This window comes from Balaenoptera physalus (genome assembly GCF_965194825.1).
Source record: "Balaenoptera physalus genome assembly, chromosome: 14".
NCBI classification, from domain to species: domain Eukaryota; kingdom Metazoa; phylum Chordata; class Mammalia; order Artiodactyla; family Balaenopteridae; genus Balaenoptera; species Balaenoptera physalus.
In genome coordinates this window covers 84,450,965-84,476,007 of record NC_138893.1, presented here as the reverse complement: position 1 = coordinate 84,476,007, position 25,043 = coordinate 84,450,965, and the positions used below count along the sequence as shown (strand labels likewise).

At 34.9% G+C, this 25,043-nt stretch overlaps 1 protein-coding gene and 1 long non-coding RNA gene across 4 annotated transcripts in view; one reads left to right on the top strand and one right to left on the bottom strand.

The window, feature by feature from the left end:
• The window catches only part of LOC309642720, a 29,349-nt gene extending 9,765 nt beyond the window's left edge, over positions 1-19,584 (top strand). Inside the window, exons 2-3 of one of the 2 annotated variants that reach the window (XR_014253333.1) lie at positions 1,253-5,167; positions 17,795-19,584. This is a non-coding gene — a long non-coding RNA (uncharacterized lncRNA). Of the gene's footprint in view, positions 1-1,252; positions 11,276-17,794 lie in introns of those variants that run through there. The other variant, XR_014253334.1, reaches the window with a different exon arrangement.
• MICU1 (mitochondrial calcium uptake 1) overlaps positions 1-25,043 on the bottom strand; it is a 217,391-nt gene that overhangs the window by 119,175 nt on the left and 73,173 nt on the right. For both annotated transcript variants that reach the window (XM_082424548.1, XM_082424547.1), the window contains exon 5: positions 20,371-20,414. In XM_082424548.1, coding sequence (XP_082280674.1) covers positions 20,371-20,414 — 44 coding nt within the window. The remainder of the gene's footprint in view (positions 1-20,370; positions 20,415-25,043) is intronic.

Here is a 25,043-nt window from a genome sequence, read left to right as displayed (position 1 = left end):
CTGTTCATTGCCTTTTCACTCTCCTGATAATGTCCTTTGGTATACAGAAATTTTAAATATTGATGAAGTTCTATTTGTCTATTTTTTTCTCTTATTGCTTGTGCTTTTGATGTCGTATCTAAGACTCCATCACCAAATCCAAGATCATGAAGATTCACCCTGTTTCTCTAAAAGTTTTGTAGTTTCAGCTTTTATATTTAGGTCATTGATCTATTTTGAGTTAATTTTTGTATTAATGTGAGGTAGGGGTCCAACTTCACTATTTTGCATGTGATATCCAGTTGACCCCATACCATTTGTTGAAAAGATTATTCTTTTACCACTGAATGGTCTTGGCACCCTTGATGAAAATAAATTGACCATATATATGTGGGTTTATTTCTGGACTCTCAATTTCATTCCATTGATCCTTGTGTCTATTCTTATGCCAGTACCACACTGCTTACGTTTTTATAATTTTTAAAAACTGTGGTAAAATGTACATAATATAAAATTTACCACAGAACCATTTTAAAGCGTAAAATTTGGTGGTATTAAGTACAATCACAATGTTATGTAACCATCACCACTACCTAGTTCCAGAATGTTTTCGTAACCCCATTTGGAAGGAAACCCCTTATCCATTAAGCAGTCACATCCCACTGCCCCCTCCCTCTAGCCCCTGGAAATCACTAATTTGCTTTCCGTCTTTATGGATTCATATTTTTTGGATATTTCATATAAATGGAACCATACCTAGTTATTTTCTTAGTGGCCACTCTGCAGATTACAATTAACATCTTAAATTTACAGCAACCTAGTTTGAATAAATACCAACTTAGCTTCAATAGTATTAAAAAACTCTGTTCTTGTACACTTCCATTTCCCTTTATGTTATTTTTGCAAATTACATTTTTATACAGTGTGCCCATTAACATAGATTGATAATTACTGTTTCATGCATTTGTCTTTCAGATTACAGAGGGATAGATAAGAGTTATAAACCACAAATAAAATAATACTGGCTTTTATATTTACCTATGTTGTTACTGGTACTGGTGTTATTTCTTAATATAGCTTCAAGTTACTATCTAGTGTTCTTTCTTTTCAGCCTTAAGTACTCCTTTTAGCATTTTTTGTAGGGTAGATCTACTAGCAACAAACTCCTCTGCTTTTGTTTATCTGGGAATGGCTTAATATCTATCTCCTTCACTTCTGAAGGATAATTTTGCAGGTATAGAATTCTTGGTTGACAATTTTATTTTTCTTTCAGCACTTTAAATATGTCATCCCACTGCCTTCTGGCCTTCATGGTATCTGATGAGAAACTGGTTGTTAATCCTATTGTGTACAGTTTGTGTGTGGTAAGTTGCTTCTCTCTTCCTGTTTTCAAGATTCACCGTCTTTAGCTTTTGACAGTTTGATTATAATGTATCTCAGTGTGGGTCTCTTTGATTTTATCCTATTGGAGTTATTTAGCTTCCTGGATGGGTAGATTCATATATTTCATTAAATTTGTAAAGTTTTGAGCCATTATCTCTTCAAATATTCTTTCTGTCCCCTTTTCTCTCTCCTTGCCTTCTGAGATTCCTATTGTACATATGTGGTACACTTGGTAGTGTCACATAGGTCTCATAAGCTCTGTTCATCTCCTTTTTTTTTTGTTTCTCAGACTGGAAAATATTAATTGACCTATCTTCAAGTTCACTAATCATTTTTCCTGTGTATTCAAATCTGCTGTTGAACCCCTTCACTAAAATTTTCCTTTCAGCTATAGGAAATTTTCAGTTTCAGAATTTCTATTTGATACCTTTTTAAAATTTCTATCTATTTTTTGCTATTAGTTCATACATCATTCTCCTTGTTTCCTTTAAGTTCATTGCCTGTAGTTTCTTTTAGCTCTTTGAGTATATTTAGGACAGTTGATTTAAAGTCTGTCTGTAATAAGTTGCAATATCTGAGCTTTCTCAAGGATAGTTCCTATTCCTTTTTTTTCCTGGGCCATACTTTGTTTCTTTACAAGCATAATGTTTTTGAAAACCAGACATTTTGTATATTACAATGTGGTAATTCTGTAAACAGGATTCGCCCACCTCCTCAGGGTTTGTTGTTGCTGCTTGCATGGGTTGTAGTCATTTCTTTAATGATTTTTGTAAATTCTTTTGTAAATACTTGGTCCAGCATGGTCACTCAAGTCTCTGTTTCATACCTTAGTAGTCAGCTAGTGATCTGACAGAGATTTCCTTAAGCTCCTGGATCCAAAGGGTGGGGAAAAAAAAAAACCTCTCAAGATCCTTGCAGACTGGCTCTGTGTTGGGCATTCTTTCAATGCTTAGTCACTATTTATAATTATGCCCTTGCCTTCATTTCTTGCTTGCTTGGAAGCTAAACATCAGCCAGAAGTGAGAGGTTAGGGTCTGTTGGGGTTTCCTCTAAGTATTCATTTGGCCCTGGGTGTGCACATGGCCTTTCAGATTCACCAGTATATGGTAGAGCATTTCAAAGTCCTTGTTCTCTCACCCATCTCCTGCGGCACCCTCTCCTTTCCCAGCTGTTTTGGTTTGTCTGCTGCTTGTCTTCAGCTGCTGTGGCTAGTATATTTACCTTTATGCTTTTAACAAATGCCACCTGGGAGGTCACCCCAGCCCTAAGAAAGCTCCAAGGTAGGCAAAACAAACACAAACCCCCAAGCTGATTCCTCATTGGCCAGACAGGTCAAGGCCCACATTCACATTCTCTGAAAACAAGGTCTGCCCTGCCCCTTCTGGCACCAGGGAGCTATACCATGAACGCACAATCTTTATGGCTGCCACTGTGCTGGGGGGTGAGGGGTGGTCATCAGGTAAGTTAAAACACCACAACATTCTCTTACCAAATTTCAACAGCTTCTTTCTTCTTTAAGCATTCCCCTAGTTGCTTAAAGTCTGATTAGTTAGATTCCACAGATCTGAAAAAGCTGATCGACAGTTTTCACTAGCTTAATTATTGTCTTAGTGGAGGTGTGTAGTTTTGGCGTTACCTACTCTGTACTTTTTGACCTTGAACAATTTGAAAAGTACAGGTGAATTATGTTGTAAAATATCCCTCAATTTGAATTAGGCTGCTGTTTCCTCATGATTACATTCATATCTATTTGTCTATTATAAACTATGAATTCATAATGATATCTCTAATTCCATTCTAATACCACAGAGCACAATTTAGTCTTGCCCTTTACACATGTGTTACTACTCCTTTCTCCAATAGAGAGAAATCTGGTTCCCATTATCTGCAATATATTTACTCATTTGCTCAAGCTTAGAATACAAGGAAGATAGTTTCACAATTGCTAATTATCTCTGCAAAAAACGAATGTATCATCTAGAGTTCAATATTTGTTACAGTTTTAAGTAAAATCCACTTATGGGGAAATGCACAAATCCAATATACGATTCAATGAGTTTTAGAAATACATATCTGAGTAACCCAGATATATATTTGGGTTATAGAACATTTCCACCATCCCTGATGTTTCCTTTATGCCTCTCCACAGTTAATTCCCACCATATTTTTGTGCCACAGATTAGTTTTGCTTATTCTAGAACTTCCTATAAATGGTATCACCAGTATATACTCTTTGGTGTCCAGCTTCTATGGTTCAGCATAATGTTGGGGAGATTCATCCACACTCTATTTATCAGTAACTCATTCATTTTTATTGCAGAGTAGTATAATACTCACCAATAAAATTTAAAATATTAAAAATAAATAATTTATGCAATTTATTTTGCATATAATTATATTGTGCATATAATAATGCACACAAGTAATATCACAATTTATTCATTCCTTTAATGATTAAACAGTCACTTTTCAGTTTTTGACTATTCTGACTTTCCTCAAAGTTGTACTTCTTTTACTTGCACCATCAGTGTACGACAGTTCTAGTTGCTCCACATCATTGTCAACATTTATGTGGCCAGTTTCTTTAATTTAGCCATTTTAGTGGTATCTCATTGTGGTTTTTTTGAGCATTTCCCTGATGACCAAGTGTTTTAAGCACTTAGCTTATTGACAATATATCTTTCTCTGGGAAGTATCTGTTCAAGTTTTTTGCCCATTTTCAATTGGGTTGTTTGTCTTTTTATTACTGATCATTATATGTTCTGGATATGAGACTCTTTTCAATGTGGTAGCCAGACTCCAAAATAACCCCAGTGTTTCTTGCCTCCTGGTATTCATGTCCTTGTGTAGATCTAGTCTCTTCCCACATTGAATCAGGGTTGGTCTGTATAACTAACAGAATACAGCAAAAGTGATAATATGTGACTTCTGAGGCTAAGGCATAAAAGGCCCCTTGCTCTGCTGGAGGCAAGCCAGGTCTCATTTGAACAGAACACTCAAGCAGGCTTGTGGAGAGCCTACAGAGAGAGGATCTGAGGCCTCCCAACCACAGTCAGTACTATCTTATCAGCCATTTGAGTGAGCCACATTAGAAATAAATCTTCTATCCTTGGTCAAGCTAGACGGCGAAGGCCCTAGCCAACAGCTGACAGAAGCCATTTCTAAGCCATTTGTTGAAAACACCTTCCCTTCCCCCATTTAATTATTTTGGCACCTTTGTTAAAAATCAATTTACCATGTAAGTGTGCATCCACTCTTCTATAATAGCTTCTGACTTGAGTAGCCTATTTTCTTTTGAAGGTCTTTTGATTACTAGCAAAGTATATGATTGTTTTCCAAAATATAAATAATGCAGCTTGAAAGACTGTGCATGAGATGCATCTGGGGTCATAGTTTAGGCCTAGCCACCTCTACCATTAAAGCAATTATAAAGTCTGCAGAGATAACAAAGACGTCACTGAACAGACCTTAAATTGTATATTGATTGAGAATTACTACCAGAACATACCTCCATAGGGGCTTTTTTATACTGACACTTTCCAATGCTAATTCAGTTAGTGTGATTGTCTCCAGGAGGACAACCCCTACTCTACTGCATTAAATAGGATATGTCCATGTTTGCAATCCTAGTCCTCTAAAGGAGAAAATATTTCTGTTTGCAGGGCTATCTATGAGACCTCTGCTGTACTGAATACAGTTACAGGGACCAGGAGAGGCCAAAAGAAGGTCAAATTGCTCTACATAAGAAAAAGTTGAAGAAGACATCTGGGAGAAAAAATATAGAAGGAAAAGGGACCCTCGAAAGGTGAGCCGAAAAGAGGAAGGAGACGTGACCAGAGAGTAATAGAAAGTATCAAAGTTGGGAAAACAGAGAAAAGAAAGCATGTGAGCACATATGTGCACACATGTGTTTGAGAGAAAGGACAGAGAGTACATGTTTTGCAGTAGCTCTTTAAAAACAAGAAAGGGACTTCCCTGGTGGTGCAGTGGTTCAGAGTCCACCTGCCAATGCAGGGAACACAGGTTCGATCCCTGGTCCAGGAGGATCCCACATGCTGTGGAGCAGCTAGGCCTGTGCGCCACAGCTACTGAAGCCCCCGTGCCTGGGGCCCATTGCTCCACAACAAGAGAAGCCACTGCAATAAGAAGGCCCCACTCGCCACAACTAGAGAGGGCCCGTGCGCAGCGGCGAAGTTCAGTTGGGTCTTCGCAGTTGGCGAAGACCCAACACAGCCAAAAATAAATTAATTAATAAATAAATAAATTTTAAAAATGAATAAATAAAATAAAAACCAGAAAGAAAGATGTTTAAAGAGGACTTTTAAATTAGCTATGCTTTGTGATGTGCCCTGTGCAATACAGTCTTCTAATTCTTTAGTAAAGGTCTACATTGTTCTTCCATGCTTCAGGAGTTGGGGTGGGGGTAGAAGGAGACAGGGAGAGAAGTTACATTATGTTTTCTGAGGCATCCACTTGTCAAAGAGTAGTTCAGGTACATTTAGGATTACACAACTATCTATCAATATTAACTCTAAGAATTTATAAGTGTGTTTTCAAGTATCCAAAACTCCAAAGATAACTGTTATAAAATTCATGACATATATTAATCACAAACACCTAAACTGTCATAAAACCATCATATTTGATCCCTCAAATTATTTAAAGTTAGGAGGAGAATCAAATAAATATGTCAAGATTTGGAAAGAAGTGGGAGTTACCAGAAACCAATTTTTAGACTATTTTGTGTTGCATGACAGTTTGGTAGCTGATATTCTTAAACCAAAGGCCTGATTCTACCATAAATGATATCCTCAAGTCAAACAGCCAAGGCACAAGGAGAAACTGTGAAAATAGATATACTGAAGTTTAATAATGAATAAATTTTTAAAAGCACCGAAGTATGGTGAAAATGGAAAATCAAGATTCAAAGAAGGAGAGTGGAAGGAAGGTTTTTGGTTATTTTTTCTTATTCCTAAAGTCTTATCAGTGTTTAATTTTGCAAATTGAGAATGTCAAGTAAATTGTTCCTTCACTTAATCTTTTAGATAAAGTTTAATCTTTGACTAAATTTTAAGTCATTTTTGTCTTAAGCAAATACAATTTATATACTTCAGGGGTAATATGGAGGCACAGTGCAAGGAAAACATAACCTTCCTTAGCAGATTGGTAGTAATGTTCATTTTCTCTCACTGTCTCAGAGGTGGTTATTTATATTTTTTGTTCCTAATGAACATTTATATTAATATGTATTTTTACTAGTGAAGTCTATCACAAGGATTTGTATTTAATTCAATATAAGTAATAAATTCAATATAAATAATAAACATAAGACAAACTAAAAGGAAGAAATCTATATAAAAGTCAAAAGAAATAGAATATATTTCAATTCTATTGTAAGACCATATAATGTGAGATTAAGTAATATATTAACATATCATTCAGTAAAAAAATTTATAGAAACTTATATTAAAGCTCCTGAGGTAAGAGTCTAGCAACTACTTCAGTGTATATGCTGAAAATTAAACAGAACTGGGTATTTTAAAAAGAAGCTATAATTGCAGATACCTTACAGAGCATTATACTATTTTATGCATCTTAGAAGCTACATATCAGACACTACTCTAATCACTTGAATCTCTGAAGTTAAGGCTGTGAAAGTGGAATGCAGGTAAACTGATCACAATAGAATTTCTATTCAATTTACTGACAAATGTTACTCCCGTTGTGGAGAACAAGACTATGCAAATTATTTCAAAGCAGTGTGCTCACTGACTTAAAATGAAATTTAACTGTTTTACTGTTCATTTACATGACCTAGTCTTAGGTCTTATATGTTTTAAAATTTAAAACACAGCTACAGACTCAACATCACTAAAACATTCAAATTACTGACCTTAAGTACAGGCAAATAAATTAATAATCTCATAAGAATCCTGGTAGTGATCTCAACTGTACCATATCCTGAATCTTTTAATTTTTTAGATAAGCAGAAAGACTTAAGAGTAAACTTACAGCAAATCAGCAATTACATGTGTAACTACTACACTTCTCAGTTAGTCTAAAACCTCAATTGTTTTACCAGGATGGCTTTGTGCTGAAGCATTCACACTCTTGTTTCTGACCAATCACAAAAACTTATAAAACATCTGGCTAAAGTTGCAGGTACCATTAGGAGCCCTGGGACTGGGAATTCCAGACATGATTCCAACTTGTTAATACTCACAGTGCTCAAACAGTGAATCCTGTTATAAAAGGATTGAACAAAATAGGGCCAATAACTTTGCCTTCTAGGACTTGACTGGATAAAGCCAAAGAGAAAAATCATATCTAGGAGTTTAACCTCATTATTTATTCTAGTTAAGATCCACTTTTCAAGTTCTATAGTTTGAAGTAAACTTTTTTCTATCGAGTAGAAGTTGATGGACTATGCCAGCAAAATAAATGCTAACACATCATCTAGAACCTTAAAACATCTCTGGTATATAGGAAATCTGATAAAGAACGCAGCTTTACTATTTAAATTAAGATGTCATCCTTTATGAAACTGAAATAATTGGACTGTTTTAATATTAACATTTCTCTATATTGCTGAAATACATTTCGAAGCCTATCTAAATCCCTCAAGAAGTCCTTGTGTTGTATTTCAAAAACAAATTAATGATAATAGTATGCTTCTCCCAAAAGATGCAATTTCAGCATATAATTTCCAAATGATAAATAGTATTTCTACCTAAGGTTGGGGTGAGGGCAGGGAGAACAGGTGTTAGAAAGAAAGAGAAAATTCAGCAATTTCCCCATGCAATTAATGCTCACTCTTCATTATTTAGTTGGTGCACAGACAGATGCCAAAGCCTTGTGTAAGATATCAATCTTAAACAATCACACTATTCTCAATCAAACAGAAAATGTTGCACAGTTAAAATGTGTGTTATTCTTCTTCCCCCATCCCATACCTGAACTTGCAGAAGATAGAATTTGGGGATATGTCAGATAAAAATTAAACCGAGATGTTTCTAATTTACAGTACTTTATGATTTCTACTTCTAACTCAGAGGTTCCAAACTTTATAAAGGTATTATTGCATTTGAGGCAACAAACACAAATTACTGTGCAACAAACTGTGGAAGGTGAATGCTTAAGATCCTGGAAACTTCACTCTGCCAGAAAGCCATTCTCTTTTCAGTCCCAATTCTAACCACTTCAGCTCTGAGAACAACTCCAAACACCTAGAATGCAAATGTTTTCCTATTTCATTAACTAGATGGCTAAAGAGAATATGGATACAAATGAAGATGCTTAAGAAAAACAGTGGCAGAAGATTTGATTAAAGCAATGATAAAAATTCAAAAGTCTACTGGAACAGCATTAACTTCAAAGAAATGATATAACTTTATTGAAATGATTTATTTCAGTCTTCAGTATCTGATGAGGTGTTCTCAAAACCCTAGATGGGGAAAATCATCAACTCTATTAGTTTCTACCACATTATGCCTGCAAACTTGCTTCAAGGAAGCTCTGGGTGGGAGAATCTATATTTTGTCATTACTGATTATCTGCTACCCAAATCTAAGAATTTAATTTTGAATGTTGGCCACTCAAGTCAATCAGTGCTGAGAAGAACTGTCCTGAGCTCAGCAGCAGTCTTGGTTTCAGTCACATGGGTTAGAAAAGGCTTCCCTATCACTTCATGGAAAAACAACCTCACATACAAATTTTGAAAAATAAGTCAATATAGTATTTCACCTTCTCCCATTTGGAAAAAATTATTCCAAGAAAAAATGCACCATAAGAACAAAAAAGAAGAGTTTCACTCTGAGGATCACTGTTCACACCCTTGATTTACACTGTTATAGTAACTATCATCTCCCAGGAAATCCTTTAGATGAAGAATTTTTCAATCATTTTGAAATCAAACATTTTTAGGTATTCCTTGAATACCACCAACCATTAAAGACATATCAAGAATTTAAAAATTATAGTTTGCATGTTCTCTGCCAGGCACTGTGTTAAACACTTGCATTATCTCTTTAAGTTCTCACTGCAATTCTATGAGATAGATGATACTACTGTCTGCACTTAACAGATGAGAAAACTGAGGGTTAGAGAAGTTAAATAAGAAGGCCAAGGTGACAGTGCTATAAAGTGGCAGGACAGGTCATGGTCTGACTCCAGAACCCATGCATGAACTATTATATGTTGTACTGTATCAAATGCACAGAAATACATCAAGTGTCTATACTGTTTGCAATTTCTAAAATTTAATGCAGATTGAATATTTTTGGAGCAAAACATAGTTTATTATTGTAAAATATTAATCTTGAGGCTTAGCTTGTATTAGCTCATTTATCTTGAAGTTGAAGATGAAAATCTAGTTAATGATGTAGGTGCACATCGTATTTTTATGCCCTGATTTGTTCAAATGTATATTTTAATCATTTTCAAAATGAGTATCTATAAAAGAATGTTATGATTCTCTATAATCTTCTTAATTAATAGATGTTACATTGATCTATAATTGGAGAAGCTTTTTATTTATATATAGAACTTTTAAAAAATGCACCATGGCAAAGCCAAATATGCAAACCAAGAACTATCCTCACACTTTCTCTGCAACCAAAGGTCATCAATACATATCAGTTGAGAACCCATTTTTACCAGAACAGAAGAAATAAAATGTTTTGAGTGGTTTTCATAGAAATCTATTTGTGCAACTTTGAAACATGATAGGGTGTTTGTGCTAAAATAATTTTAAAACGGAAGTTAGTTTGGAACAAAGTCCTCTCATATCAAAGTGAATTTCAAATCTTGTTTCATGATGGAAAAGCTAAACATAAAGGTGTTGGAAATGTAATGGTTAGTCATGTTTACGCTTTCAAATCAACAATGATAAATCAAATGGGTTCACAGATGACCCCAAATTCAAACACAACAGAATCTAAAATAAAAACATATTTAAAGACATCTTAATAGAAGTCTTAATATTTGGGACAACCAAGTAAACTATACCCTCCTTGGGAGCACTTAATGATTATATTATTGTTTCTTTGTTCAAGATGAAAAATCAAGCACATGGGTTAAATCAACAGACTTTAGTAGTGGTGGAACTCAGAGACTGGAAAGAGACATTATGGATACTCCTCACAGCAATATAATAAGTACTGACACCATTCATAAGCTGCATCTGAAGAACAGCACTCATACTATGCTACCAGAAAAACAAAACGATCCCAGCCTTTCCACAGGCAATAGGAACTTAGCATGCAAAGGACAAATCCCTGTAAGGAAGCAAGCAAGAAAGTCCTCTTGTATAAAGTAACTGCTCATTGACCTTTGGAAGCTTAAACAATTTATACTAGTGTCACCAAAATGAGTGATATTTATAGAACCCAATATAAACAATTCCTCCACTACCTATTCTAAGAAAGAATTTATTATTTTTAATATAAAATATAAATATATTTTGTATATAATATACAAAGCTTATTAATAAAATATCCTTAAGAATACAATAAAACTTGATTCTGAATCCTTGATCAACAAAGGATACTACCTTCAATAGTCAAAGTTTAAAGAAGACTGATGCTCTTTGTCAACTACAGAGGTTGACTACTCAGTGCTGCAGGTTCTGGAGACTTCCAAGTCCTTACCAATTCCTACCTCTTTTCTCTTCTCCTCATTGTCTAGTAAGGGCACCTAAGTGAGGCAAGTCATTTTAAACCTCTAAGCCTTAAACCACACAATTATCAAAGGAGAGGAAGAATTTTTAGCTGCCTCCTACAAACTGTCCTGCCATAAACAGAGAACTGGAAGTGGCTGTCCTCAATCACAGGTGTTAACACCTCATTTGATTTACACTCCTTAGCACTCTGCATGATGGTTGTGCCACAGCTATTCTAAAACAAAATCTCCAGGATTAGAAACATTGATAATGGGATTATCAATAAATTATTTTGATACAGTAATTTAAATATTTGTTGGTTTGTTTCAGAATGCAATTAAAGGCAAAGGTGGTAAAATAGTCTACTGCACCAATAACAGGATGATTGGTTTGGGGGTTTGGTAAGGAGACTACTAAAAATATATACCATTTTAAGAACAAGGAAGCACAGGAAAAATGTATAAAAATAAACAGCACCTTGTGATCTTCATTAATTAAATAATTATTTTAAACCAAAGGAGGTTCTAATTAAGCTTAGTTTATATTTTTATTAAGAAATGCAAGAGTAATGTTTTTTAATGAATATATGTTGAATACATTTTAATAGTTTATAAACTATAATTAAGAAGTCTAAGCCTTCAAAGATCAATTTGAAAAGTACTTCTTAGGCGTGCCCTTGAAATTCTCGTTTGTCAGCCTATAATCTATATATTCTTTTTTATGATTTTCTCCATGTATTTGCTGCTTTTCCATTTAAAGTTGTTGATTAGCTCAAAAAAGCAAAATAATGAAGTCTTTCTAAATGTTCCATCTGTTTCCCCTTAAGTCATTTTATTGAGTAAAGTACAACTAAGCAACTGCTTATCTGTATTTATTATTTAAGAAATTTCAAAAGAAAAAAAAAAAACTACTGATTTTTCACTTGAAGTTACTGTTGTCTCACCATCCCTGCTACAGTTCAACTAGGAACACGGCATCCCTACTAAGACTATTTAAATGACCCAAGTAACTGAGTATCCATTATACAATGATTAAAACAGTTTCTTGACCTTTGGTGTGACACATAATGTTAAAACTTCCTTTTAAATTATGCTAGGTACTATATTCTCAAGGACTTGTGCAGTGTTTGAATTGTCATATTAAAGATTTGTTAATTTAAAGTGACAGGAACTGAATCACTCTGAAGGGAGCAGGGAAAGGACATGAACATGCACTGAACCTTTGTGCCTGAAGCGTTACTATGGGTTTTGAAACATTAATTAATTTAAGGCACATGCTGCTGAGTCAGTACCTGCCAGGAATCCTGATCAGAAGACGAGAAAAAGAAAAATAAATAACATTGTTTGATTATATGAACAAAAAATCCCAAATCAAATATATTTATATCACAAACTATTATAACATATAAAGGACCAAATGTGATTTGGAATAAAATCACTTAACACCGGAAACAGGAAATGAGGAATACATAAAAATATTTTATATATTATCTGCTAGGTACAGTAAGACAAAACAAAACAAAAACCCAAATAACTCAATAGCCTTGCCGAAATAAAACATACAATTACAGAAAAACTTCACATTACTATAAAAAGAAAACGCATGAATAATTACCTATTTCTTAAAGAAAAGGGAAAGCAAACACTTAACTTTTTTCCATGGGTAGTGAAACCATTTCTTTAATTAAGGTTTCCTTTAAGGGTATCTCACTATCATTTCATGATATACTATTTTTTAACTTCATGGCAAATTCATTGCTTTAGCACCTATATTTAACATATAGGCAACCAAACTCAGATGAGTTCAGAGGATTAATAACTACCCTAAGGAAGAGTTCAGAATGACTACTTAGAAACAGGTCTCTTGCAAAATTATGTTGCACTAAATAAAGTACTATTCATGTTAGTAACAAAAAGCCAGCCATCATGAAGGCTGGCACTGATGAAGCAGTTTAAGTTAGCTAATTCAGCTGGGTACCACTCCAAAGTACCTTCATATATCAAATGGTTTAAAAAAATTTTTTTCAACAAATAAACTTCATTGGCTGTGAAATAAAATTTGACCTGAACTTATCATACTTCTCAAACCAACCTTAGCAGCATGATAAAAGTTCTTGACTGAAAAATATATGCTATCAACAATTTACAAGCCTAAGGCTAGGACTGATGTGACAGAGGCCCAAAGGATTTTACAGTACTGTGGTGAGATGAATCACTGTGAACACAGAACAGCTCAGATATGAGAAATCAAACCAGAGGTCTCTCTCCAGTTCATAGACTAGCCATTTAATCCCGGCCAATTGCTTGTTACAGAGATAACACAAGGAGATTTTTATAGCTGATTTAACTGGGAAGGAAAGAACAACGGAGAGGGCAATTATGAAGAGCACATGCTTTTCTATAGCATTTCATACAAACCGAGAAAGAAGATAACATACATGATAGCAGCTAACTCCTTTCATAAATTGAGTAAAGGGCTGAAAGTCATGCAAAATAGCTATAATTTGTAGAGCCAGATACTTTACCTATTGTCCTGAATTTACAGTTACAGAAGATAATTGACACTCAGAGGTTAAGTGGTCTCTTGCCCAAGGTTATCCATCAAGTATGTGGCACAGAGTCCATATCTGAATACAGGATTGTCTATATCCAAAACCACATTCTCTCATCCTGCACTATTACACACTAACGAGTACAGCAATCCATAATTTTGTATTTTTCATATTCGATTCAGAATACTTACATCTACTAATCGTTTACATGTAGCTTGTCAAATACTTAGATGCTCAAATTGGAAATCCCTTGTAAAATATTTCAGACACCAAAACCAGATTTTCTGAGGACTGCAGTGTATAAAAGAGAACTAAAATTGCTAATTTGTAAGAAGAGAGAAAAATGAGAAAATGGTTTTAAAATAATTTAAAGAACTTTGGATGGGAAAGAAGGAAGACAAAAAAATCTGAGACTAAAAATAAAACAGAAAATTACAACAGGTGTCAAAGGATTTTCTGAAATGTTGAATCTGTACTTGATTTCATTTTGGTAATATAATTACATTTTAAACTTCTGCTTGTCTAAAGACTAACTATAATGAGTAGCTCTATTCAAATTATTCTACATTTAACACACAACCAATCAATATTTGAAAGAGTAAATAGTTTAGTTTATAACAGAAATACTATTTTCTCTGCTATCTTGACTACAATGAGCCAGGATCCAGTTTTTGAAATATAGATGACAGTTTTCACCTTAAGAGGGATGCCTTCGATTAAAAAAAAAACGAAAAAACGACAGCATTTTCAAAATGCAAGTGGTGTTCATGGCATATGAGAAAACAATGGAGCAAATAACAGTGAAGTTGAAATTCTAACTTCTAAATTCAGGCATTAAAATTTGTATATCTCTTGTTTTCTTCCTTTAAAATGAAACACTATGTGGTTTCTCAGGTTAATATTGGCTTCTAGCTGTACTTCATCAAAGCAGAAAAAATAAACTTCAATACTCTTACCAAAAACAATGTGAAATAGCAAGTTCTTTCTCACACAAATAGCATTAAGTTAGTAAAATAAAAGAAATATTTGATGAGAAATTTCTATTTACAAATAGATCATGCAGACAAGTAGCTTAGATATACGAAAGGTGGTATAGCATAGTCCTTAAGATGGTGAACTCTAGAGCCAGACTACCAATTTGGAATCTTGGCTCCACCACTTACTAACTGTATGATCTAAGGTCAAAAAAAAAAAAAAAAGTTACTTAACTTTTATGTACTTTAGTATCTTATTTGTAAAATAATGAAAACAGTAAGCTATCTAAAAGAGTGGCTGTGTGGATTAGAGTAATTACGTATAAACACTTAGAACAGTGTTTGGCATATAATAAACACTCAAAAAACTTCAACTATTCTTCTTTTTCGTATTATTATGATTAGTAGCAGTAATAGTTCCCTCAAGAGACAAATAGAGTCAAGCATTTTTCATTTAGATTTTACTTTCAACTGGAAAAATAAACCACTGACAACCAATGAGTGGATATGTTAATGGGGTTTTTTAAAAGGGCTCAATCATCACCCCTAAAATAATATGTAATTATGAAAATATTTGTGGAGAACTTCAGCATTCGAAGAATTGAAGTACTTTATCCTCTTAGAATGTTACACTTTTTAGGGCAAATGGAAACATGGATCAAAAAGACATGGAACAAAAATAATAAAATTCTGCCTATATATTCACATTTATCAATAGAAAGACCTGAATAAATACATCAATTCACCAAGAATTTAGAATTGACTGGTTTCAAGTCTCTGGAAACCAAAAGAAAGAGAGAGCGAGAGAGATGTGCCCAATAAACAATGCAGAATTCATAAGAACATCAATCCTGCTATAAAAATTTGAGCAAAATTAAAGCAATTCAAATAAATGTGAAGATTCACCAAACTCTATCCTATAGGAATTTCAGCAACACCCCCCCAATTTACATTTCTTTGATCTGCAATACAATTCACTCTTAGAAGACAGGAAATCCCTCACATAACTTACTATACACGTCAAGGAGTAATAGTAATACTAGACCTTATTCCAGACTCATATTTTATCTGTGATATGAAGTAAATAATCACAACTCAAATAAAGCATTAAGAGTATTACATTACAGGAAAAAAAAATGTGCCCACACTCCCCTTGGGGAACCACGACTTTCCCTTAAAGGGATTGGATTTTTAAACTTCATTTACCAATATTTTTAAAAGAACTTTTACCTAGTAAGCAATTAAAAGCATTTCGTTATATTAAAGCTTTGCTTTTTAACTACAGTTCCATCTTTTTTTCTGCATATCTTTTCTATTATAAACACTGTAATTGGTATTTCCTTTTCTAGACTTTGACCATACTTTTATCTCTTTCACCTCAATGTGGACAACATTTCATCTTAATTTGATTTAAATTGTTTTCCTGTTCCATGTAAACAAACATTCTTGTAAGTATCATAAAGGAGATGGGAATAAAACACAAGTTAATTTTTTCTTCCAAATTAGGAGAGATTCTAAGAGGACTGTAATTACAAATAATGAAAAAATTCATTCCAGAGGCAGGACTTCTGAAATGTTCAGGGAGAGGTTAGGGAAAAAGGCAACTTGATAGAAAGGAAAGAATAAAAAATCTATTTTCCGAAAAAAGAAATACATGGTGGAATGATATGATGAACAATTAGTTTCAATGGGCGATTCACTGTTACTTAAAAGAAGAGTATGAACTTTAAAGTTTTTAGAAGAGAGAAGAGGACTACATCAAAGCTCCGGAATACTGGTATTCTTTGCTTAGAAAAAATTTTACCTAGCCCATGCAGTTTTCTACTGTAACTTAAAAAAAAAAGGTAGGGTTTGAGATGGAGGAAGTTGTCTATTATAGGCGATAGGAACAGAAAATACAAAACATAATTTCTATACTTGGTATGCTGAGGAAAAAAAGGAGAAGTAAGAGAAACAGGATAATGAAGGGTATAAACCACTTGAGATAAACCACACCAATACAGGACAGCAATTAACTGATTAAATGAACAAATATTTGATGATTATGTAAAATACAGGCTCCACTTAGAAATGGTGCTTTGTTTTATAGACCAATTATTGGATGATAAAAAATTAAACTCAGGAAAAAATATAGTTTTCATTAAAGAAATAATCCAAAATTCATGAAATAACTGCATTAACAAATCATAAGGAGAATGCATGGACAATGTAGGGAGAGAGTGCATTTTTTTTAAATCTGTGATATATTACACTAAAACAAAAGCCAGACCATATTTTGTATTACCATCTATACACTAGTGCTAACACTCTATTTATAATAATTTTCAAATATCCTCTAATAGAAAATCTGAACTCTTTCAAGCTTTGAGGTTTTTAAACTTTTAAACCTAGTCTGAATATTTTTACAAATATCACTTAACTAAAAAATATATTCTTAAAACCAAAGGTCACTGACTATAGCTTCTTTATATTGAAATACAAGGCCTGTGTTAGTAGATGGTAGATAGTGAAATGCATAAATGATGCAAGTGCCAATAACAAGGTACTGCAAGACTTTTCTACAAAGGAAATTGCTAAGCATCCTTAGAGTAAGGGATTAGCATACATTAACATAAGGCAGTGATAAGCTCTAGAAAAAGATCTTCCCCAAAATTCAAAAGCTGCTTAATCAAATTCAGTTTCACAGACTATCAGTTGAAACAGGAATGCTTCATTTACTTCTTGAGAATTTTCTAGTCAAAAAGAATAGGAGAAAAGATGACAAGTATCAAAGTAAGAAATAACTGTTCAATTATTTGTCAATATCAGTTGGGCCATTCTTTTCTACTTTGTATCTGGAGTTTGTATGAAATTCAAGTACAAATGAGAAAACACCCCAGGAAGATGATACTACTTCTACATTTGTTCTTGCTTTCAATGACAAAAGCACTAAAGTGCAATTCAACTAGAGGGCAATAAAATAAGCTAGTGTTTCTTACTGGTCAAATGATGGACTTAATTAAATGGTGTGCTGAATGTTAAAACAATGGGGGAATAAGAGGATGAGAATAAATATTTCTCTAAGCAATTTATAATTAGTTCATCTTCCAAGTTTAAAAAAAAGAGAGCGAGAGAGAAAGAAAATTACCCATTAAAAAATTCAAAGTAAGTTTGAAAGGAAATTCCTCACGGGTGTTAACTTTCTACTAATTTCTAATCATCATGCATGAAATTTACTGTAATTACCATGTACATCTGTTTTTTCAACAGGATATTATCTTAGGAGTTATACACTCTGGAAACTGCTACTCAAGAATTGAGATTTTCTGACTGGGAAAACAAAAGAGTCATGAAGATCCAAAGGAAAATAATTAAGATCGACAGTTGAATAAGCATTGATTCTTATAATTATCGAGTGAAGAACTTGATGCATGGCAAAAATCCCTGGAAAAACTACTAAACTGATTAAACACTGAATGAAATTTGCACTCTTCATTATATAAGATTTAAAAACAGTATAGAAACTACTTTCTTAGACTTCATATGAAATAAAAGACAATTCATAAAGATATAAACTAGAGGTGAACTAAGTTTAAGAATCCTATTTAGGAAACATAACCTTCACTCCAAAACAAAACCTTAATAATATATTTGATAGAAATTACTACAGGACTTAAATGAAGAACCTGGAAAAGGAATTAAACATGCATATTACAACATGGATGAAAGGGAAATCTGTGCACTCTGCTAGGGGAACAAGCTATCTGGCTCAGGGTCACTGTCTCAGTTTTATACCTCCTTATATAAGTATCCCACTCCTCTATTTGCTTTCAGAACCCGTTCCCCTGGATGAAGTCAACTTTCATATGCCTGACTTTCATGTAGGTCATACTTTCAAAGATTATACATTAATATCCTTTAATCTTGTCTTTCCTACTCTGATTTCAGAATTTTATGCTTCAGTGCATAAACACTTGCAACTATAATCTGCTAAGATTGCCTTCCAAACATAGAAGCACTGCCATTTTTGTTTCCATAGCAAGATGGGTACACAAATACTTTAATGTTTTACTGCATTTTACTCTTGCTATTTTATAAAAATGAGTGGAAATCAAAAAAAATGCAAATGGCACAAATGATAAGAAATGTAGAGCTCATAAATTTAATACAATTGAAACAAACGCGGAGCTCATCAGTCATGCCAAAAGTTGCAAATTTTTAGCATCAAGTGGACAGGTACTGGCCAAAACAGGAAAAAATTAAACAGCACATATGAAACATGAGTTACCATTAGGACTTCTATATTCGGGAGCTCTCTAGGAATGGAAATTCCCCCTTTAACATGTAAAGTTGCTGTTCAACTTGCACATATTCAACTTCTTTACATGTTTTCAGGTTTACGAGAGAGGACTGAATTCTCATGCTACTCTGGATTCCCTCAGTAGCCAAAAAAAAAAAAAAAAGTGATCTGTAAAATTGATTTTGCAATAAGATATTAGTGGCATAATGAGTCATACCTCCAAGAAATATGTGATTGACTAATTGATTTTTTTCCAAGTCATCAAACATTTATTGATTACCTCTTATGTGCCAGGCATGCTCTGGACTCTGAGTGACATAAAGACAGATAAGATAGGGACCTAACCTGCCAAAGACTCTGAAATCAGACCCTGACATCAATGTCTGCAGCAACCCCTCACATGGATAAGGTATTTTATCATACATAAAGCAGAGACACCAAGGATCAGCGAGAAGACTGGTCTGCCCCAAAGCAGAGCCAGGACTCTGAACCTGGGTCTCCTAACATCTAAATGCCCTTTCTTTTTGTTCATGCTTTCTTTTAGAATATGTGCCACCTGAATAGAAAAGGTAATTTTTAGGCTGGAAGCCTTGGCTGACATCTCTCAACTCTTAAGGCAGCCACTCATTCCTTCTACTTGTGCAAAAGACCTTAGCACTTATATCTTCACCTTACCAGTACATGTAGTTTTACATAAGGATGCAGGATTGACACATCCCTGCAAGATCAGTTTCTACTAATCCTGACTTCTACCCACCTAGACCTTTGTTTGTAATCCTGCCTTTTCCAGCCACTTCATGATTTTCCTTCTGATTTCCTTCTCTTTAAGCTTTGTACAGCCATCCCTGACTCGCTCTTCCTTCTGCGCTTTCTTCCTCCTCTTTAAAATTGACCTTTTACTTTTCTTTCTGACCCTGTGTAATATTTTCTTTTTCTTTTTGGAGAATTCAGCCTGAAAGGGGAAAACATGTTTAACTGACTGTTTTGAGACAATAAAATTGAAAGTTTTATTTTCTATACTAAATGATTTACTATATGATTTATTCAGGCATAAAATAAAGAAGTGAAAGTAAGCCTAATGCAAATTTACATGCAATTTGGGGTGCTCTTCATAATTGTTATAAAGCTGTAAGGACTTCTGTAATTTTCTAGTTAGGATTATTGCTATATACTATCAAAGCCTAAGGAAGGTCAAATCAGATAGGTGTTTTTATAAGAAATGTAAATGTAATATTGGGGGGCTTGTTAACCTTTATAATGGCTATTGAATTAAAATTCAAATGTCAACATACACTGAATTAGCCCTTAATATATACAGCAGGTAACCCATCAGTAATACCCTATATGGAAAAACACAGGAGAGCATTCTGCTTGATTTTTTTCTGTAGAAGCATTTGAAGGCACTTACAGGCCTCCCAACCTAAGCAACAAGCTTTTTTGATAAGAAAAACAGGTATTCAGAAATTTCTCACAAATAATTCTAGAGGAACTTTAAAATCTTCTTAGTAAACAACAGGATATATACGTTGCATCATAGTTCACTCACCTTTCCATCAAAGCGTTTTATTGTATATTGATCCAGACCCAAGTCTGTAAAAAAGAAAAAAGCAATACTTAGTCACTGATTATAACTCAGGTGAAACATATGAAATGACAGCTCTCAGTTTTGTTTCCAATCATTCAATTAAATGTACTAGACAGTTTAGCCACAACATTATTCAAAGTCCATAGAAATGAAAATTTTGTCCCACCTTCAGACTCAAACTGTCAGTGCTAAAAGATACCAACCTTTTACTTTATATATGAGAATATGAAGCTCTGAGATAAAGAGGGTAAAAGTTCATGTGCAAACCTATTCAACAGTAGAGTCAAACTGGAACCCTGGACTCTTCCCAAGGTGATGCTCTTTTCCATTACATCAAAATGATATATATTACCTCTAAATAAGGTGAGGGATATTAGTTTAATCTGAATGCATAATAATCTTTTGTATAAAGTTAAAGAGAGAAGACTTTAATATCAGAAAACATTTTGCAACACACCTAAACAGATAAATAGACCATCTTAATATTACTTTTTAAAGGTGGGTTAAGGGACTTCCCTGGTGGTCCAGTGGCTAAGACTCCATGCCCCCAGTGCAGGGGCAAGGGTTTGATCCCTGGTCAGGGAACTAGATCCCACATTCCACAACTAAAGATCCTGCATGCTGCAAGTAAAGCTCCCACAGGCCGCACGAAGATCCTGCATGCTACAACTAAGCTCTGGCACAACCAGATAAATAATAAATTAAATAAATAAATTAAATAAATAAATAAATAAATAAAAATAAAGATGGGTTAAATAATAAATTTAACCTTGGGAATCCCTAGCATTGTGAAATCCTAAGCACTATGAAAGATAAAAGCAACTATATTAAGTGCTCCTGAAGGCTGGGATTTTCTGTCTTTGCTGACTGCTTTATCCCAGTACTTGGAACAGTGGTTGATCAATAAATACCTAAAAAAAAATTGAATGAGTAACATACAATCCCTTCCTTGAAGAGTCACAATTTAGTAAGAAAGACATATGCATATAATAATATTACAAGGAAGGATACAATGAGTTCAATAAGAGGGTGGTGTGGGAGTTTTTAGAGTGGAGAAATCAGTTCCCAATTACACTTATTTTTCTTGCATAATTACTCAGTTCTTTTCTTTCAGTTCTCACTTTATTCATGCCAGTTCAGACCCTTACCTCATTATGCCCACAGTATTACAATGATAGGATTATCACTGCTCCCAAAGAAAGCTTTTTGCATTTCTGCTTCTACACATTTGGTTACACAGGCTCCTTATCTAAAATATGCTTCACCTTCTAGAAGCCTGCCCTGAACAAAGTGAACCACTGACTGAAAAAGAAAGAGATAAGTCAGGAAAAAGGAAAAATTAAAAACAAATCTAATTTGAAACCTCACAGATACTCAAGAAGATACCAGTCATAAAGGTAGAACATGTTTCTATGATAAGAGAACAGAAAACAAGAAAGAGTTGTAGACAATTAAAACTATGATTGCCTATCTCCCCCCTATTTCTTTTTTCTTTTTTTTAAAGTTGGGCTTATCCTTTATTAATTAATTAATTAATTAATTAATTAATTTATTTATTTATTTATGGCTGTGTTGGGTCTTCGTTTCTGTGCTAGGGCTTTCTCTAGTTGTGGCAAGCGGGGGCCACTCTTCATCGCGGTGCGCGGCCCTCTCACTATCGCGGCCTCTCTTGTTATGGAGCACAGGCTCCAGACGCGCAGGCTCAGTAATTGTGGCTCACGGGCCCAGTTGCTCCGCGGCATGTGGGATCTTCCCAGACCAGGGCTCGAACCCGTGTCCCCTGCATTGGCAGGCAGATTCTCAACCACTGCACCACCAGGGAAGCCCCTATTTCTTAACATACTGTCAAAAGATTAGGAAAAGGTTATCTCTCAGGACCACTGCCAAAAAGAACACAGGATGGAAAACAGAAAATAGAAGAGAGAATTATAGAGAAACAGAGACTCAATACAAGACCCTATGTCATACAAGACCTTTTCTCATTCAGAAATAGATAAGAAATAATCCAAAAAGTATTACCAGAAAATTTCTCAGAGCTGAAGAGTGACACAAATTAAAAGAACTTATTTAATCAAAATGAACAAAACCTACTTGTAATCCAGTTGTATGCTTGTAAAATTTCAGAATACCAAGAACAAGAAAATCCTCAGAGTTTCCAGAAAAAAACCTTCCTAGTCCTTTAAAAAGAAATGAGAATTAGTCTAGGATCAGATATCTCATGAGTAAAACTTGGTACATCAACTAAGGGAAATATATGCTTCCTAAATAGAGCAACACTGTCCAACAGAAATATAATGTGAGCAATAAATGTAAGCCACATGTATAATTAAAAATTTTCTAGGGGCTTCCCTGGTGGCGCAGTGGTTTAGAATCCACCTGCCGATGCAGGGGACATGGGTTCGATCCCTGGTCCAGGAAGATCCCACATACTGCAGAGCAACTAAGTCCGTGTGCCACAACGACTGAGCCTGCGTTCTAGAGCCCGTGAGCCACAACTACTGAGCCCACGTGCCACAACTACTGAAGCCCACACGCCTAGAGCCTGTGCTCCACAACGAGAGAAGCCACCACAATGAGAAGCCCACTCACTGCAACGAAAAGTAGCCCCCGCTCACCACAACTAGAGAAAGCCCACGCTCAGCAACGAAGACCTAACACAGCCAAAAATAAATAAATAAAATAAATAAATTTACTAAAAAAAAAAAATTTCAAACAGCTACTTTTAAGAAAGCAAATAGAATGTATAACTGATTCAATTTGTTATAAAGCAGAAACTGACACACCATTGTAAAGCAATTATACTCTAATAAAGATGTTAAAAAAAGAGATCGGGGGCAAGATGGTGGAAGAGTAAGACGCGGAGATCACCTTCCTTCCCACAGATACATTAGAAATACATCTACACGTGGAACTGCTCCTACAGAACACCCACTGAACGCTGGCAGAAGATGTCAGACCTCCCAAAAGGCAAGAAACTCCCCAGGTACTTGGTATGGATGAAAGGCTCTTGGTGCTCCAGCCAGGCATCAGGGCTGTGCCTCTAAGGTGGAAGAGCCAACTTCAGGACACTGGTCCACAAGAGACCTCTCAGCTCCACGTAATACCAAACGGCAAAAATCTCTCAGAGATCTCCATCTCAACATCAAGATCCAGCTTCACTCAATGACCAGCAAGCTACAGTGCTGGACACCCCATGCCAAACAACTAGCAAGACAGGAACACAGCCCCATCCATTAGCAGAGAGGCTGCCTAAAATCATAATAAGGCCACAGACACCCCAAAATACACCACCAGACGTGGACGTGCCCACCAGAAAGACAAGATCCAGCCTCATCCACCGGAACTCAGGCACTAGTTCCCTCCACCAGGAAGCCTACACAACCCACTGAACCAACCTTAGCCACTGGGGACAGATACCAAAAACAACGGGAACTACAAACCTGCAGCCTGTGAAAAGGAGACCCAGGACCAGATGGCTTCACAGGTGAATTCTATCAAACATTTAGAGAAGAGCTAACACCTATCCTTCTCAAACTCTTCCAAAATATTGCAGAGGGAGGAACACTCCCCAGTTCATTCTACGAGGCCACCATCACCCTGATACCAAAACCAGACAAAGATGTCACAAAGAAAGAAAACTACAGGCCAATATCACTGATGAACGTAGATGCAAAAATCCTCAACAAAATACTAGCAAGCAGAATCCAACAGCACATTAAAAGGATCATATACCATGATCAAGTGGGGTTTATTCCAGGAATGCAAGGATTCTTCAGTATACGCAAATCAATCAACGTGATACATCATATTAACAAATTGAAGGAGAAAAACCATATGATCATCTCAATAGATGCAGAGAAAGCTTTCGACAAAATTCAACACCCATTTATGATAAAAGCCCTGCAGAAAGTAGGCATAGAGGGACCTTTCCTCAACATAATAAAGGCCATAAATGACAAACCCACAGCCAACATTGTCCTCAATGGTGAAAAACTGAAACCATTTCCACTAAGATCAGGAAGAAGACAAGGTTGCCCACTCTCACCACTATTATTCAACATAGTTTTGGAAGTGTTAGCCACAGCAATCAGAGAAGAAAAAGAAATAAAAGGAATCCAAATCGGAAAAGAAGAAGTAAAGCTGTCACTGTTTGCAGATGACATGATACTATACATAGAGAATCCTAAAGACGCTACCAGAAAACTACTAGAGCTAATCAATGAATTTGGTAAAGTAGCAGGATACAAAATTAATGCACAGAAATCTCTTGCACTCCTATACACTAATGATTAAAAATCTGAAAGTGAAATTAAGAAAACACTCCTGTTTACCATTGCAACAAAAAGAATAAAATATCTAGGAATAAACCTACCTAAGGAGACAAAAGACCTGTATGCAGAAAATTATAAGACACTGATGAAAGAAATTAAAGATGATACAAATAGATGGAGAGATATACAATGTTCTTGGATTGGAAGAATCAACATTGTGAAAATGACTCTACTACCCAAAGCAATCTACAGATTCAATGCAATCTCTATCAAACTACCACTGGCATTTTTCACAGAACTAGAACAAAAAATTTCACAATTTGTATGGAAACACAAAAGACCCCGAATAGCCAAAGCAATCTT